This window comes from Macrobrachium nipponense, chromosome 43, assembly GCF_015104395.2.
Source record: "Macrobrachium nipponense isolate FS-2020 chromosome 43, ASM1510439v2, whole genome shotgun sequence".
NCBI classification, from domain to species: Eukaryota; Metazoa; Arthropoda; class Malacostraca; order Decapoda; family Palaemonidae; genus Macrobrachium; species Macrobrachium nipponense.
Genome location: NC_061104.1, coordinates 2,835,465 through 2,851,659, shown reverse-complemented (window position 1 = coordinate 2,851,659; position 16,195 = coordinate 2,835,465). Strand labels below are relative to the sequence as shown.

The 16,195-nt window shown below is 47.7% G+C and overlaps 7 protein-coding genes across 7 annotated transcripts; 6 read left to right on the top strand and 1 right to left on the bottom strand.

Moving 5' to 3' along the window:
- Nucleotides 1–308: 308 nt before the first annotated feature.
- Nucleotides 309–1,562, bottom strand: LOC135213767 (uncharacterized). The gene is made up of 2 exons (XM_064247893.1): nucleotides 1,428–1,562; nucleotides 309–824 (listed from the first exon to the last, which is right to left on the bottom strand). The coding sequence occupies exons 1-2, from the start codon at nucleotides 1,560–1,562 to the stop codon at nucleotides 309–311; spliced, it is 651 nt and encodes a 216-aa protein (XP_064103963.1).
- A 72-nt stretch (nucleotides 1,563–1,634) lies between these two features.
- LOC135213766 (uncharacterized) lies at nucleotides 1,635–2,600 on the top strand. Its single transcript, XM_064247892.1, has one exon. The coding sequence runs from the start codon at nucleotides 1,635–1,637 to the stop codon at nucleotides 2,598–2,600; it is 966 nt and encodes a 321-aa protein (XP_064103962.1).
- Nucleotides 2,601–3,759: 1,159 nt separating this feature from the next.
- Nucleotides 3,760–4,533, top strand: LOC135213764 (uncharacterized). Its single transcript, XM_064247891.1, has one exon. The coding sequence runs from the start codon at nucleotides 3,760–3,762 to the stop codon at nucleotides 4,531–4,533; it is 774 nt and encodes a 257-aa protein (XP_064103961.1).
- A 281-nt stretch (nucleotides 4,534–4,814) lies between these two features.
- Nucleotides 4,815–5,486, top strand: LOC135213763 (uncharacterized). Its single transcript, XM_064247890.1, has one exon. It carries the CDS (start codon nucleotides 4,815–4,817, stop codon nucleotides 5,484–5,486), a length of 672 nt encoding a protein of 223 aa, XP_064103960.1.
- A 902-nt stretch (nucleotides 5,487–6,388) lies between these two features.
- LOC135213762 (integumentary mucin A.1-like) lies at nucleotides 6,389–6,877 on the top strand. The gene has a single exon (XM_064247889.1). The coding sequence runs from the start codon at nucleotides 6,389–6,391 to the stop codon at nucleotides 6,875–6,877; it is 489 nt and encodes a 162-aa protein (XP_064103959.1).
- Nucleotides 6,878–7,325: 448 nt separating this feature from the next.
- Nucleotides 7,326–9,065, top strand: LOC135213761 (mucin-2-like). The gene has a single exon (XM_064247888.1). It carries the CDS (start codon nucleotides 7,326–7,328, stop codon nucleotides 9,063–9,065), a length of 1,740 nt encoding a protein of 579 aa, XP_064103958.1.
- A 3,590-nt stretch (nucleotides 9,066–12,655) lies between these two features.
- On the top strand, nucleotides 12,656–13,606 carry LOC135213760 (integumentary mucin A.1-like). Its single transcript, XM_064247887.1, has one exon. The coding sequence runs from the start codon at nucleotides 12,656–12,658 to the stop codon at nucleotides 13,604–13,606; it is 951 nt and encodes a 316-aa protein (XP_064103957.1).
- Nucleotides 13,607–16,195: the final 2,589 nt, after the last annotated feature.

Sequence of the window (16,195 nt, the reverse complement as noted above, 5' to 3'; positions counted from 1 at the left end):
TCCACAGTACCACAAAAACTGGATACACTGAAAAAACACCACTGCAACTACTTCACCACCACAGCAGCTAACAACGGATACCACCAACTGCAAACACACTACCAACTACCACTCCTACCTACCACAGCTAACCACAACGGATACACAAACTGCAAACACCACTTCAACTACCACCAACAATACCACAATGGATACCACACCTACTACACACCACTGCAAGCTACCACTCCTACCCCACCACCACAGACTACCATAACGGATACCACAACTGCAAAACACCACTCAACTACTACTCCTGGACACCACAGCTACCACAACGGATACCTCAACTGACAAACACAACGGCCAACTGCAAAACACCATCCTACCACCACAACTACCACTACGGATACCACAACTGCAAAAACAACTGCAACTACCACTCCTGCCACCACAACTACCACAACGGATACCACAACTGCAAACACCACTGCAACTACCACTCCTACCACCACAGCTACCACAACGGATACCACAACTGCAAACACCACTGCAACTACCACCACAGCTACCCACAACGACACCACAACTGCAAACACCTCTGCAACTACCACTCCTACCACCACGGCTACCACAACGGATACCACAACTGCAATCACCACTGCAACTGCCACCATAGCTACCACAACGGATATAACAACTGAAAACATCACTGCAACTACCACTCCTACCACCACAGCTACCACAACAGATACCACAACTGAAAACCCCACTGCAACTACCACTCCTACCACAAAAGCTACCACTACATATACCACACTGAAAACATCACTGCAACTACCACTCTAGAAACCACAGCTACCACAACAGATACCACAACTGAAAACCACACTGCAACTACCACTCCTACCACAACAACTACCACAACGGATACCACAACTGAAAACACCACTGCAACTACCACTCCTACCTCCACAGCTCCCACAACGGATACCACAACTGAAAACTCCACTGCAACTACCATTCATACCACCACAGCTACCACAACGGATACCACAATTGCAAACAACACTGCAACTACCACTACTACCACCAAAGCTACCACAACGGATACCACAACTGAAAACACGACTGCAACTACCACTCCTACCACCACAGTTACCACAACAGATACCACAACTGAAAACCTCACTGCAACTACCACTCCTACCACCACAGCTACCTCAGCGGATACCAATATTGCAAACACCACTGCAACTACCACAAAAGCTACCACAACGGATTCCACAACTGAAAACACCACTGCACCACTACATTCATACCACACAGCTACCACAACAGCTACCACACACGAATGGCAAACACCACTGAAAACACCTACTGCAACTACCACACAGCTACACAATGGAGTACACAACTGAAAACACCACTACAACTACCTCTCTTACCACCACAGCTACCACAATGAATACCACAACTGAAAACACCACTGCAACTACCACACCTACCACCACAGCTACCACAACGGATACCACAACTGAAAACACTACTGCAACTACCACTCCTACCACCACTGCTACCATAACGATACAACAACTGACAACACCACTGCAACTACAACTGCTACCACCACAGCTACCAAAACGGATACCACAATGGATACCACAACTGAAAACACCACTGCAACTATCAATCCTACCACCACAGCTACCACAACGGATACCACCACTGCAAAAACCACTGCAACTACCACAACAGCTACCACAATGGATACCACAACTGAAAACACCACTGCAACTAACACTCCTACCACCACAGCCACCACAACGGATACCACAACTGAAAACACCACTACAACTACCACTCCTACCACCACAGCTACCACAACTGATACCACACCTGAAAACACCACTGCAATTACCACTCCTACCACCACAGGTACCACAACGGATACCACAACTGCAAACACCAATGCAACTACCACTCCTACCACCACAGCTACCACTACGGATACCACAAATGAAAACACCACTGAAACTACCACTCCTACCTCCACAGCTACCAAAATGGATACCACAACTGCAAACACCACAGCATCTACCACCACGGCTATCACAACGGATACCACAACTGCAAACACCACTGCAACTACGACTCCTAATACCACAGCTACCACAACGGAAACCACAACTGAAAACATGACTGAAACTACCACTCCTACCACCACAGCAACCACAACGGATACCAAATCTGCAAACACCACTGTAACTACCACCACATCTACCCCAACAGAAACCACAACTGCAAACACCACTGCAACTACCACTCCTACCACCACAGCTACCACAACGGATACCACAACTGAAAACACCACTGCAACTACCACTCCTACCACAACAGCTACCACAACGGATACCACAAATACAAACACCACTGCAACTACCACTCCTACCACAACAGCTACCACAACGGATACCACAACTGAAAACACCACTGCAACTACCACCAATCTACCAACACAGATACCACAACTGCAAACACCACTGCAATTACCACTCCTACCACCACAGCTACCACAACGGATACCACAACTGAAAAAACCACTAAAACTACCTCTATAACCACCACAGCTACCAAAACGAATACCACAACAAAAAACACCACTGCAACTACCACTCCTACCACCAAAGCTACCACAACGGATACCACAATTGAAAACACCACTGCAACTACCACTCCTACCACCACAGCTACCACAACAGATACCACAACTGCAAACACCACTGCAACTACCACTCCTACCACCACAGCTACCACAACGGATACCACAACTGCAAACACCACTGCAACTACCACTCTTACCACCACAGCTACCACAACGGATACCACAAACTGCAAAACACCCCTGCAACTACCATTCCTACCACCACAGCTACCACAACGGATACCACAACTGCAAACACCAATGCAACTACCACTCCTACCACCACAGCTACCACAACGGATACCACAACTGCAAACACCACTGCAACTACCACTCCTACCACCACAGCTACCACAACGGATACCACAACTGAAAACACCACTGCAACTACCACTCCTACCACCACAGCTACCACAACGGATACCACAACTGCAAACACCACTGCAACTACCACTCTTACCACCACAGCTACCACAACGGATACCACAACTGCAAACACCACTGCAACTACCACTCGTACCACCACAGCTACCACAACGGATACCACAACTGCAAACACCACTGCAACTACCATTCCTACCACCACAGCTACCACAACGGATACCACAACTGCAAACACCAATGCAACTACCACTCCTACCACCACAGCTACCACAACGGATACCACACCTGCAAACACCAATGCAACTACCACTCCTACCACCACAGCTACCACAACGGATACCACAACTGAAAACACCACTGCAACTACCATTCCTACCACCACAGCTACCACAATGGATACCACAACTGCAAACACCACTGCAACTACCACTCCTACCACCACAGCTACCACAACAGATACCACAACTGAAAACACCACTGCAACTACCATTCCTACCACCACAGCTACCACAACGGATACCACAACTGAAAACACCACTGCAACTACCATTCCTACCACCACAGCTACCACAAAGAATACCATAACTGAAAACACCACTGCAACTACCACTCCCACCACCACAGCTACCACAACGGATACTACAACTGAAAACACCACTGCAACTACCATTCCTACCACCACAGCTACCACAATGGATACCACAACTGAAAACACCACTACAACTACCAATCCTACCACCACAGCTACCACAACGGATACCACAACTGCAAACACCTCTGCAACTACCACCACATCTACCACAATGGATACCACTACTGCAAACACCACTACAACTACCACTCCCACCACCACAGCTACCACAATGGATACCACAACTGCAAATACCACTGCACCTACCACTCCTACCACCACAGCTACCACAACGGATACTACAACTGCAAACACCACTGCAACTACCACTCCTACCACCACAGCTACCACAACGGATACCACAACTGCAAACACCAATGCAACTAACACTCCTACCACCACAACTACCACAACGGATACCACAACTGCAAACACCACTGCAACTACCACTCCTACCACCACAGCTACCACAACGGATACCACAACTGCAAACACCAATGCAACTACCACTCCTACCACCACAGCTACCAAAACGGATACCACAACTGCAAAAACCAATGCAACTACCACTCCTACCACCAAAGCTACCACAACGAATACCACGACTGCAAACACCACTGTAACTACCACTCCTACCACCACAGATACCACAACAAATACCACAACTGCAAACACCACTGCAACTACCACTCCTACCACAACAGCTACCAAAATGGATACCACAACTGAAAACACCACTGCAACTACCACTCCTACCACCACAGCTACCAAACGGATACCACAACTGAAAACACCACTGCAACTACCACTCCTACCACCACAGCTACCACAATAGATACCACAACTGCAAACACCAATGCAACTACCACTCCTACCACAACAGCTACCAAAACGGATACCACAACTGCAAACACCCATGTAACTACCACTCCTACCATTACAGCTTCCACAACGTATACCACAACTGAAAACACCACTCCAACTACCATTCCTACCACCACAGCTACCACTACGGACACCACAACTGAAAACACCACTGCAACTACCACTCTTACCATTACAGCTAGCACAACGGATACCACAACTGCAAACACGACTGCAACTACCACTCCTACCATGACAGCTACCACAACAGGTACCATAACTACAAACACCACTGCAACTACCACTCCTACCACCACAGCTACTACAACAGATACCACAACTGCAAACACCGCTGCAACTACCACTCCTACCACCACAGCAATCAAAATGGATACCACAACTGAAAACACCATTGCAACTACCAATTATACCACCACAGCTACCACAACGGATACCACAACTGCAAAAACCACTGCAACTACCACTCCTACCACCATAGCTACCACAATGGATACCACAACTGCAAACACGAATGCAACTACCACTCCTACCACCACAGCACCACTACGGATCCCCACAACTGCATCACTGCAATTACCACAACAGCTACCACAATGGAAATTACCACAACGAAAACAACCACTTCAACTACCACCTAACCACCAGAGCTACACTAAGGGAACCACAACTAAAACACACTGCAACTACCCACAAACAGTACCACAATGTTATACCACAACTGAAAAAAACACACTGCAAACTACCACTCCACAACCACAGCTACCACTAACGGGTACCCAACAACTGACCACTCAACTACCACTCCTACCACCACAGCTACCAAACGGATACCACAACTGCCAAACACACGTAAACTACCAAACTCTACCACCACAGCTACCACTTAGGGATACCCACAACTGAAAACACCACTGCAACTACCACTCCTACCCCACAGCTACCACAACGGATACCACAAAGGCCAAACACCACTGCCAACTACCACTCCTACCACCACAGCTACCACAACAGATACCCAACCGGAGACACAACTGAAAAACACCACTGCAAAATACCAACCTACCACCACAGCTACCACAACGGATACCAAAAACTGCAAACACCACGCAACTACCACAACAGCTACCACAAAGGTACCACAGCTGAAATCACCACTGCAACTACCACCTCCTACCACAACAGCTACCACTAGGAACACAACCTGAAAACCCTTGCTACTACCACAACAGCTACCAACAATGGATACCACACTGAAAAACCACACTGCCAATACCACCCTACCACCAAAAGCTACCAATAAGATACCAACAATGAAAACACCACTGCAACTACCACTCCTAACCACCACAGATACTACAACGGATTACCACAACCTGCAAACACCACTGCAACTCCACTCCTACCACCACAGCTAAAAAAATGGATACCACAACTGACACACTGCAATACCATTCAAACCACCACAGTACCACAGGGATACAACAAAACTGCAAACACACAATGCAACTTACCCTACCTACCACAGCTTACCACAATGGAATACCACAACTGGCAACAAACCAAGCAAATACCAACTTACCACCACAGCTACCACAAACGGATACACACTGCAAAACACCACGCAACTACAATCGTACCACCACCACGACCCACAAGGATACCACAACTGCAAACAACCCACTGCAACTTACCATTCTACCACCACAGCTACCACAATGGATAACCAACAATGCCAAACACCAATGCAACTACCACTCCTAACCACACAAAGATTACCACAACGGATAACACACCTGCAAACACCAATGCAATACCATCCTACCACCCACGCTACACGGATACCCAAAACTACAAACACATGCAACTACCACTCTACCACCACCAGCTACCACAAAGTACCACAAACTGAAAACACCACTGCAATACCATTCTACCACCACAGCTACACAACGGATACCACAACTGTACCACAGAAATACCATTCCTACCACCACAGCTACCACAAAGGATTACCACAACTGGATACCAAAGCTGAAATCACCACTGCAACTACCACTCCTACCACCACAGCTACCACTACGGATACCACAACTGAAAACACGTCTGCTACTACCACAACAGCTACCACAATGGATACCACAACTGAAAACACCACTGCAACTACCACTCCTACCACCAAAGCTACCACTACGTATACCACAACTGAAAACACCACTGCAACTACCACTCCTACCACCACAGCTACCACAACGGATACCACAACTGCAAACACCCTGCCAACTACCACTCCCTAACCACCACAGCTACCAAAATGGATACCACAACTGAAAACCACCACTGCAACTACCATTCATAAATCCACAGCAAACCACAAACGGATAACCACAACTGCAAACACCACTGCAACTACCACTCCTATCATCAAAGCTACCACAATGGATACCACAACTGCAAACACCAACTGCAACTACCACTCTTACCACCACAGCTACCACAACGGATACCACAACTGCAAACACCACTGCAACTACCAATCGTACCACCACAGCTACCACAACGGATACACAAAACTTGCAAAACACCACTGGCAACTACCATTTCCTACCCACCAGAGCTACCACAACGGATACCAACACTGCAAACACCAATGCAACTACCACTCCTACCACCACAGCTACCAAAACGGATTTCACAACTGAAAACACCACTGCAACTACCATTCCTACCACCACAGCTACCACAATGGATACCACAACTGCAAACACCACTGCAACTACCACTCCTATCACCACTGCTACCACAACAGACACCACAACTGAAAAAACCACTGAAACTACCATTCCTACCACCACAGCTACCACAACGGATACCACAACTAAAAACACCACTGCAACTACCATTCCGACCACCACAGCTACCACAAAGGATACCACAACTGAAAACACCGCTGCCACTACCACCCCTACCACCACAGCTACCACAACGAATACTACAACTGAAAACACCACTGCAACTACCATTCCTACCACCACAGCTACCACAATGGATACCACAACTGAAAACACCACTGCAACTACCAATCCTACCACCACAGCTACCACAACATATACCACAACTGCAAACACCACTGCACCTACCACTCCTACCACCAGAGCTACCACAACAAATACTACAACTGCAAACACCACTGCAACTACCACTCCTACCACCACAGCTACCACAATGGATACCACAACTGCAAACACCAATGCAACTAACACTCCTACCACCACAACTACCACAACGGATACCACAACTGCAAACACCACTGCAACTACCACTCCTACCACCACAGCGTCCCCAACGGATACCACAACTGCAAACACCAATGCAACTACCACTCCTACCACCACAGCTACCACAACGGATACCACAGCTGCAAACGCCAATACAACTACCACTCCTACCACCACAGCTACCACAACAGATACCACAACTGCAAACACCACTGCAACTACCACTCCTACCACAACAGCTACCAAAATGGATACCACAACTGAAAACACCACTGCAACTACCACTCCTACCACCAGAGCTACCAAAATGGATACCACAACTGAAAACACCACTGCAACTACCACTCCTACCACCACAGCTACCACAACGGATACCACAACTGCAAACACCACTGCAACTACCACTCCTACCACCACAGCTACCACAATGGATACCACAACTGCAAACACCACTGCAACTACTACTCTTACCATCACAGCTAGCACAACGGATACCACAACTGCAAACACGACTGCAACTACCACTCCTACCATGACAGCTACCACAACAGGTACCATAACTGCAAACACCACTGCAACTACCACTCCTACCACCACAGCTACTACAACGGATACCACAACTGCAAACACCGCTGCAACTACCACTCCTACCACCACAGCTATCAAAATGGATACCACAACTGAAAACACCACTGCAACTACCATTCATACCACCACAGCTACCACAACAGATACCACAACTGCAAAAACCACTGCAACTACCACTCCTACCACCATAGCTACCACAATAGATACCACAACTGCAATCACGAATGCAACTACCACTCCTACCACCACAGCTACCACTACGGATCCCACAACTGCAAACACCACTGCAATTACCAGAACAGCTATCACAATGGATACCACAACTGAAAACACCACTGCAACTACCACTCCTACCACCACAGCTACCACTACTGATACCACAACTACAAACACCACTGTAACTACCACAACAGCTACCACAATGGATACCACAACTGAAAACACCACTGCAACTACCACTCCTACCACCACAGCTACCACTACGGATACCACAACTGAAAACACCACTGCAACTACCACTCCTACCACCACGCTACCACAACGGATCTTCCACAACAGCAAACATCACGGCAACTACACTCCTACCACCCCAGCTACCACTACGGATACCACAAACTGAAAACACCACTGCAACTACAAAATAGTACCACAAACGGATCACCACAGCTGAAATCCACACGCAACTACCAATCCTACCACCACGCTACCACTTACGGATACCACAACTGAAAAACACGTCTGACCTACTACCACAACAGCTACCACCATATGGATACCACAACTGAAAACACACGCCCAACTACCACTCCTACCACCCAAGATACACTACGTATACCACAAACTGAAAACACACGCAACTACACTCATTACCACCACAGAATACTACAACGGATACCACACTGCAAACACACTGCAACTAACCACTCCTACCACCACAGCTAACAATGGATACACAACTGAAAACACCACTGCAACTACCATGCAAACCAACCAACAGACTACCACAACGGATACAACAACTGCCAAACACCACTGCAAACTAAAACTCCTACCATCCACAGCTACCACACAGATTCCACCACAACTGAAAACACCACTGCAACTACACTCTTAACGACCACAGCTACCAACAACGGATACCACAACTGCAACTCCACTCTCTACCACCACAGCTACCACAACATATACCACAAAACGGATACCACAACTAAAAACCACCATGCAACTACCATTCCTACGACCACAGCTACCACAATGGATACCAACAACTGCACACCACGCAACTACCAATCCTACCCCACAGCTACCACAACATATACCCAACTGCAAAACACCTCTGCAACTACCACCACATCTACCACAATGGATACCACAACTGCAACACCACTGCAACTACCAACTCCTTACCACCACAGCTACCACAACGGATACCACAACTGCAAACACCACTGCACCTACCACTCCTACACCCATAGAGCTAACCACAACAAAGACTAACAAGCTGCAACACCACTGCAACTACCACTCCTACCCACCACATCTACCCAAACGATTACCACAACTGCCACACCAATCACTAACACTCCTACCACCACAACTACCACAACGGATACCACAACTGCAAACACCACGCAACTACCATCTCCTACCACCACGGCGTTCCCCCTACGGATACCAGCAAACTGCAAACACCAATGCAACTACCACTCTCCTACCACCACAGCTACCACAACGCATACCACAGCTGCAAACCAACCTAATGGCAACTACCAAACATGGGCCTAAACCCCCACCAGCTACGCAACGAATACACCAACTGCAAACACCACCTGAAACTACACCTCCCACCACCACAGCTACCAAAACCAGATGACCACAACTGGCAAAAACCACTACAACTACCACCACTCCCTACGACACCAGCTAACCAAAATGGAAACCAAACCCAACTGAAACACCCAAACTGCACTACTCCTACCACCACAGCGTCCACAACGGGAATACCACAACTGAAAACCATCACTCACTACCACTCCTACAACCAACAGTACCACAACGGATACCACAACTGAAAACACCACGCAAACTACCACTCCCCACAGCTACCACAAACGGATACCACAAACTGAAAACACCACTGCAAACTACCACTCCTACTTTACCACAGCTACCACAACGGATACCACAACTGAAACACACTGCCAAACTACACCCTACCACCACCAGCGTCCACAACGGATACCACAACTGACACCACTGTAAACTTAACCACTCCTACCACAAGATACCACAACAGATACCACAAAACTGAAAACACCACTGCAACTACCACTCCTACCCCACAGCTACCCCCCAATGGATACCACAAACTGAAACCCACTGCAAAACCTACTCCTAACCACAATAGCTCCACAAAGGATACCACAACTGCAAACACCCCCACTGTAACTACCATTCCTACCATTACGCTACCACCAACGGATACCACAACTGAAAACAACCACTCCAACTACCAATTCCTACCACCACAGCTACCATACGGATTCCCCCCACAACTGAAACACCACTGCAACTACCACACTCCTACCCATCCCAGCTAGCACAACGGATACCACAACTGCAAAACGACTCAACACCACTAACTACCATGGACAGCTACCAAAACAAAGGTTACCTAAAAACTGCAAACCCCCACTAACAACTACCACTCTACCCACCACAGCTACTACAACGGGGATACAAAAACTGCAAACACCGCTGCAAACTACCACTCCTACCACCACAGCTATCAAACGGATACCACAACTGAAAAACACCACTGCAAAACTACCATTAATACCACCACAGCTACCACAAACGATACCACAACTGCCACCACTGCAACTACCACTCCCTACACCACAGCTACCACAACGGATACCACAACTGCAAACACCAATGCAACTAAACAATCTACCACCCACAATACCCAACAACGGAACCCACAACGCAAACACCACTCAAACTACCACTCCTCCACCACAGCGTCCCCTACGGATCCACCACTGCAACACCCAATGCAAACTACCACTCCCTACCACACGCTACCACAACGGATACCAAAGTGCAACACCAATGCAACTACCCCTCCCTACCACCACAGCTACCACAACGAATACCACAACTGCAAACACCACTGAACTACCCACTTCCTCCACCAACAGCTACCACAACAGGATACCAACAACTGCAAACACAATGCAACTACCACTCCTACCAACACTACCAAAATGGATACCACAACTGAAAACAACTGCAACTACCACTCCTCCCACCAGAGCTACCAAAATGGATACCACAACTGAAAAAACACCACTGCATCTACCACTTCCTCCACCACGCTAACCACAACGGATACCACAACTGCAAACACCACTTTCAAATACCACTTCCTACCACCACAGCTACCACAATGGATACCACAACTGCAAACACCACTGCAACTACTACTCCTACCACAATAGCTACCACAAAGGATACCACAACTGCAAACACCACTGTAACTACCATTCCTACCATTACAGCTACCACAACGGATACCACAACTGAAAACACCACTCCAACTACCATTCCTACCACAGCTACCATACGGATACCAACAACCTGAAAACAACGAAAACTGAAATTACCACTCTTACCAATCACAGCTAGCACAACGGAACCACAACTGCACGACTGCAACTACCACTCCTACCATGACAGCTACCACAACAGGTACCATAACTGCAAACACCACTGCAACTACCACTCCTACCACCACAGCTACTACAATGATACAAACAACTGCAAACACCGCGCAAACTACCACTCCCTACCACCACAGCTTCAAAATGTAACACAACTGAAAACACCACTGCAATACCATTAAATACCACAAAGATACCACAACGGATACCACAACTGCAAAAACCACTGCAACTACCACTCCTACCACCATAGCTACCACAATAGATACCACAACTGCAATCACGAATGCAACTACCACTCCTACCACCACAGCTACCACTACGGATCCCACAACTGCAAACACCACTGCAATTACCAGAACAGCTACCACAATGGATACCACAACTGAAAACACCACTGCAACTACCACTCCTACCACCATAGCTACCACTACTGATACCACAACTACAAACACCACTGTCAACTACCACAACAGCTACCACAATGGATACCACAACTGAAAACACCACTGCAACTACCACTCCTACCACCACAGCTACCACTACGGATACCACAACTGAAAACACCACTGCAACTACCACTCCTACCACCACAGCTACCACAACGGATACCACAACAGCAAACATCACTGCAACTACCACTCCTACCACCACAGCTACCACTACGGATACCACAACTGAAAACACCACTGCAACTACCACAACAGCTACCACAACGGATAACACAGCTGAAATCACCACTGCAACTACCACTCCTACCACCACAGCTACCACTACTGATACCACAACTGAAAACGCGTCTGCTACTACCACAACAGCTACCACAATGGATACCACAACTGAAAACACCACTGCAACTACCACTCCTACCACCAAAGCTACCACTACGTATACCACAACTGAAAACACCACTGCAACTACCACTCCTACCACCACAGATACCACAACGGACACCACAACTGCAAACACCACTGCAACTACCACTCCTACCACCACAGCTAAAAAAATGGATACCACAACTGAAAACACCACTGCAACTACCATTCAAACCACCACAGCTACCACAACGGATACAACAACTGCAAACACCACTGCAACTACCACTCCTACCACACAGCTACCACAATGGATACCACAACTGCAAAGCCAATGCAACATCCACTTCTTACCACCACAGCTACACAAACGGATACCACAACTGCAAACACCACTGCAACTACCAATCGTACCACCACAGCTACCACAACGGATACCACAACTGCACACCACTGCAACTACCATTCCTACCACCACAGCTACCACAATGGATACCACAACTGCAAACACCAATGCAACTACCACTCCTACCACAGCTACTACAACGGATACCACACCTGCAAAAACCAATGCAACTACCACGCCATACCACAGCGACCAAAACGGATACAACAACTGAAAAACACCACTGGCAACTACAAATTCCTACCACCACAATACCACAATGACAAACACCACTGCAACTACCACTCCTACCACCACAGCTACCACAACGGATACCACAACTGCAAACACCACTGCAACTACCACTAAAGCTACCACAACGGATAACACAACTGAAAACACCACTGCAACTACCACTCCTACCACCACAGCTACCACAATGGATACACACTGAAAACACCCTGCAACTACCACTCTACCACCATCAGCTACCACAACGGATAACCACAACGGAACACACCACTGAACCAATCACAACAGCTACCACAACGGACTACCACAACTGAAACACCAATGCAAACTACCACTCACTAACCACCAACAGCTACCACAAAAGATACCACAACTGAAAACACCACTGCAAACTACACTCTTACCAACGCACAGCTAACCACCGGATACCAAACGGATACCACAAATGAAACACCACTGGCAACTACCAACTCCTACCACACAGCGACCACTACGGATACCACAACGAAAACACCAACTGCAACTCCACTCCTACCACCCACAGCTACCACAACGTGATACCACAACTGCAAACACCACTGCAATTACCCACTCTACACCACAGCACCAACAACAGATACCACAAAGCGGATACCGACAACTCGAAACAACCACTGCATTCTACCATTCCTTACCACCACAGCTACCATCAATGGATACCACAACTGAAAACACCACGCACTACCAATCCTACCACCAACAGCCACCCACAACATATACCACAACTGCAAACCTGCAACTAACCACACATCTACCACAATGGATACCACAAATGCAAACACCACTGCAACTACCACTCTACCACCACAGCCTTACCACAACGATAACCACAACTGCAAACACCACTGCACTAGCCACTCCTACCACCAGAGCTACCAAACAAATACTACAACTGCAAAACACCACCTGCAACTACCACTCCTACCACCACAGCTACCACAACGGATACCACAACTGCAAACACCAATGCAACTAACACTACCTACACACACAGCGACCACAACGATTCCAGAACTCCAACCACCAACTGCAAAACTACAACCCGCCTAACCTACGCCACATCCTCACCAACAATGGACAACCAAAACAACGGCAAACACCAAACTGGCAACTACCCCACAACCGAAAACACCACTGCTACAACTAACGAATACCACCAACTGCCAACCACGCCAAACGGTACTACCACCAAACAGCTAACCACAACTGGATACCAACAACTGCAAAACACCCTGCCAACTACCCGCCTAACACCACAAGCTACCACAACCGATAACCCACAACAGCTAATCACCAACTGGCAACTACCACAAACCTGACCACAAACGCTACCCCAACGGTACCAAACATTTGCAACACCACTGTAACCTACCACCAACAGCTACCAAAACAACTGATACCAAACTGAAAACCACCAACTGCAAAACTACCACTCCTACCCCCAACATATACCACACCAATCTCCTACAACCTTGAAAACCCACTGCAACTACCACCATTGCCAACTACCAAAAAACCCTGGCAAACTACCACCAACGGCTACCACACGTATACCAAACAAATAGAAAAAACCACTGCAACAACCCACTCCCTAACCCACCACAAGCTTACCACCAAACGGAATAACCACCAACTGAAAACACCAAACTGCAACCTACCAACTGCCTATCACCACAGCTACCACAACGGATAAAACCTACCAACTGAAACCCACTGCAACTACCAACTCTATCCATCCACAGCTACCACAAACGGGATACCCAACACCTGAAAACACCACTGCAACTAACCACTCCCAACCACCATAGCCTACCACAACGGATACCAAACTGAAAACCACAACTGGCAACTACCACCACAACTACCACGACTAATAAACCACCAACTTGAAAACAACCACTCAACCTACCACCAACCTATTCCCACCAACAGCTACCACAACAGGATAACCACAACTGAAAACAAACCACTTCAACTACCACCACAACTACCACAACGGATACCACAACCTGAAAAACCACCAAACTGCCACTTAACCACTCCTAATCACCCACGGCTATCCACCAATGGATACCGCAACTGAATACAAAACCCACTGCAACTACAACTCCTATCGACAAAAACAAGCTACCACAACCCGGATACCAATCTGAAATCCCACTGCCACTCCAAATTCCTACCAAAACCACCAGCATGCCACAACGGATACAACAACTGAAAACACCACTGCAACCTACCACTCCTACCAACCAAAAGCTACCACAACGGGATACCACAACTGCAAAACACCACTGCAACTACCACCTACCACTACGCATCACAGCTCCACAACGGATACCACAACTGCAAAACACCACTGCAACTAACCACTCCTACCACCACAGCGACCACAACGGATACCACAACTTGCATAAACACCACTGGGCAACTACCAACCTCAAGCCTACCACAACGGATTAACCACAACTGGAAACTCCAACTGCAACCTACCAACTCCTATCAGAAAACAACCAGCTACGCACAACGGCTACAC

Bases quoted from the DNA above. Each gene is read 5' to 3' on its own strand.
- LOC135213761 (XM_064247888.1), top strand. From the start codon at position 7,326: ATGGATACCACAACTGCAAACACCACTGCAACTACCACTCCTATCACC.
- LOC135213762 (XM_064247889.1), top strand. From the start codon at position 6,389: ATGCAATACCATCCTACCACCCACGCTACACGGATACCCAAAACTACA.
- LOC135213764 (XM_064247891.1), top strand. From the start codon at position 3,760: ATGGATACCACAACTGAAAACACCACTACAACTACCAATCCTACCACC.
- LOC135213763 (XM_064247890.1), top strand. From the start codon at position 4,815: ATGACAGCTACCACAACAGGTACCATAACTACAAACACCACTGCAACT.
- LOC135213767 (XM_064247893.1), bottom strand. From the start codon at position 1,562: ATGGTAGCAGTGGTGGTAGGAGTGGTAGTTGCAGTAGTGTTTTCAGTT. The intron at 825-1,427 runs GTAAGAGAGGTA...TGTGGTTTCTAG, and splicing joins TCATTGTGGTAGCTGTGGTG to AGTGGTAGTTGCAGTGATGT.
- LOC135213766 (XM_064247892.1), top strand. From the start codon at position 1,635: ATGGATACCACAACTGAAAACACCACTGCAACTATCAATCCTACCACC.
- LOC135213760 (XM_064247887.1), top strand. From the start codon at position 12,656: ATGGATACCACAACTGAAAACACCACTGCAACTACCACTCCTACCACC.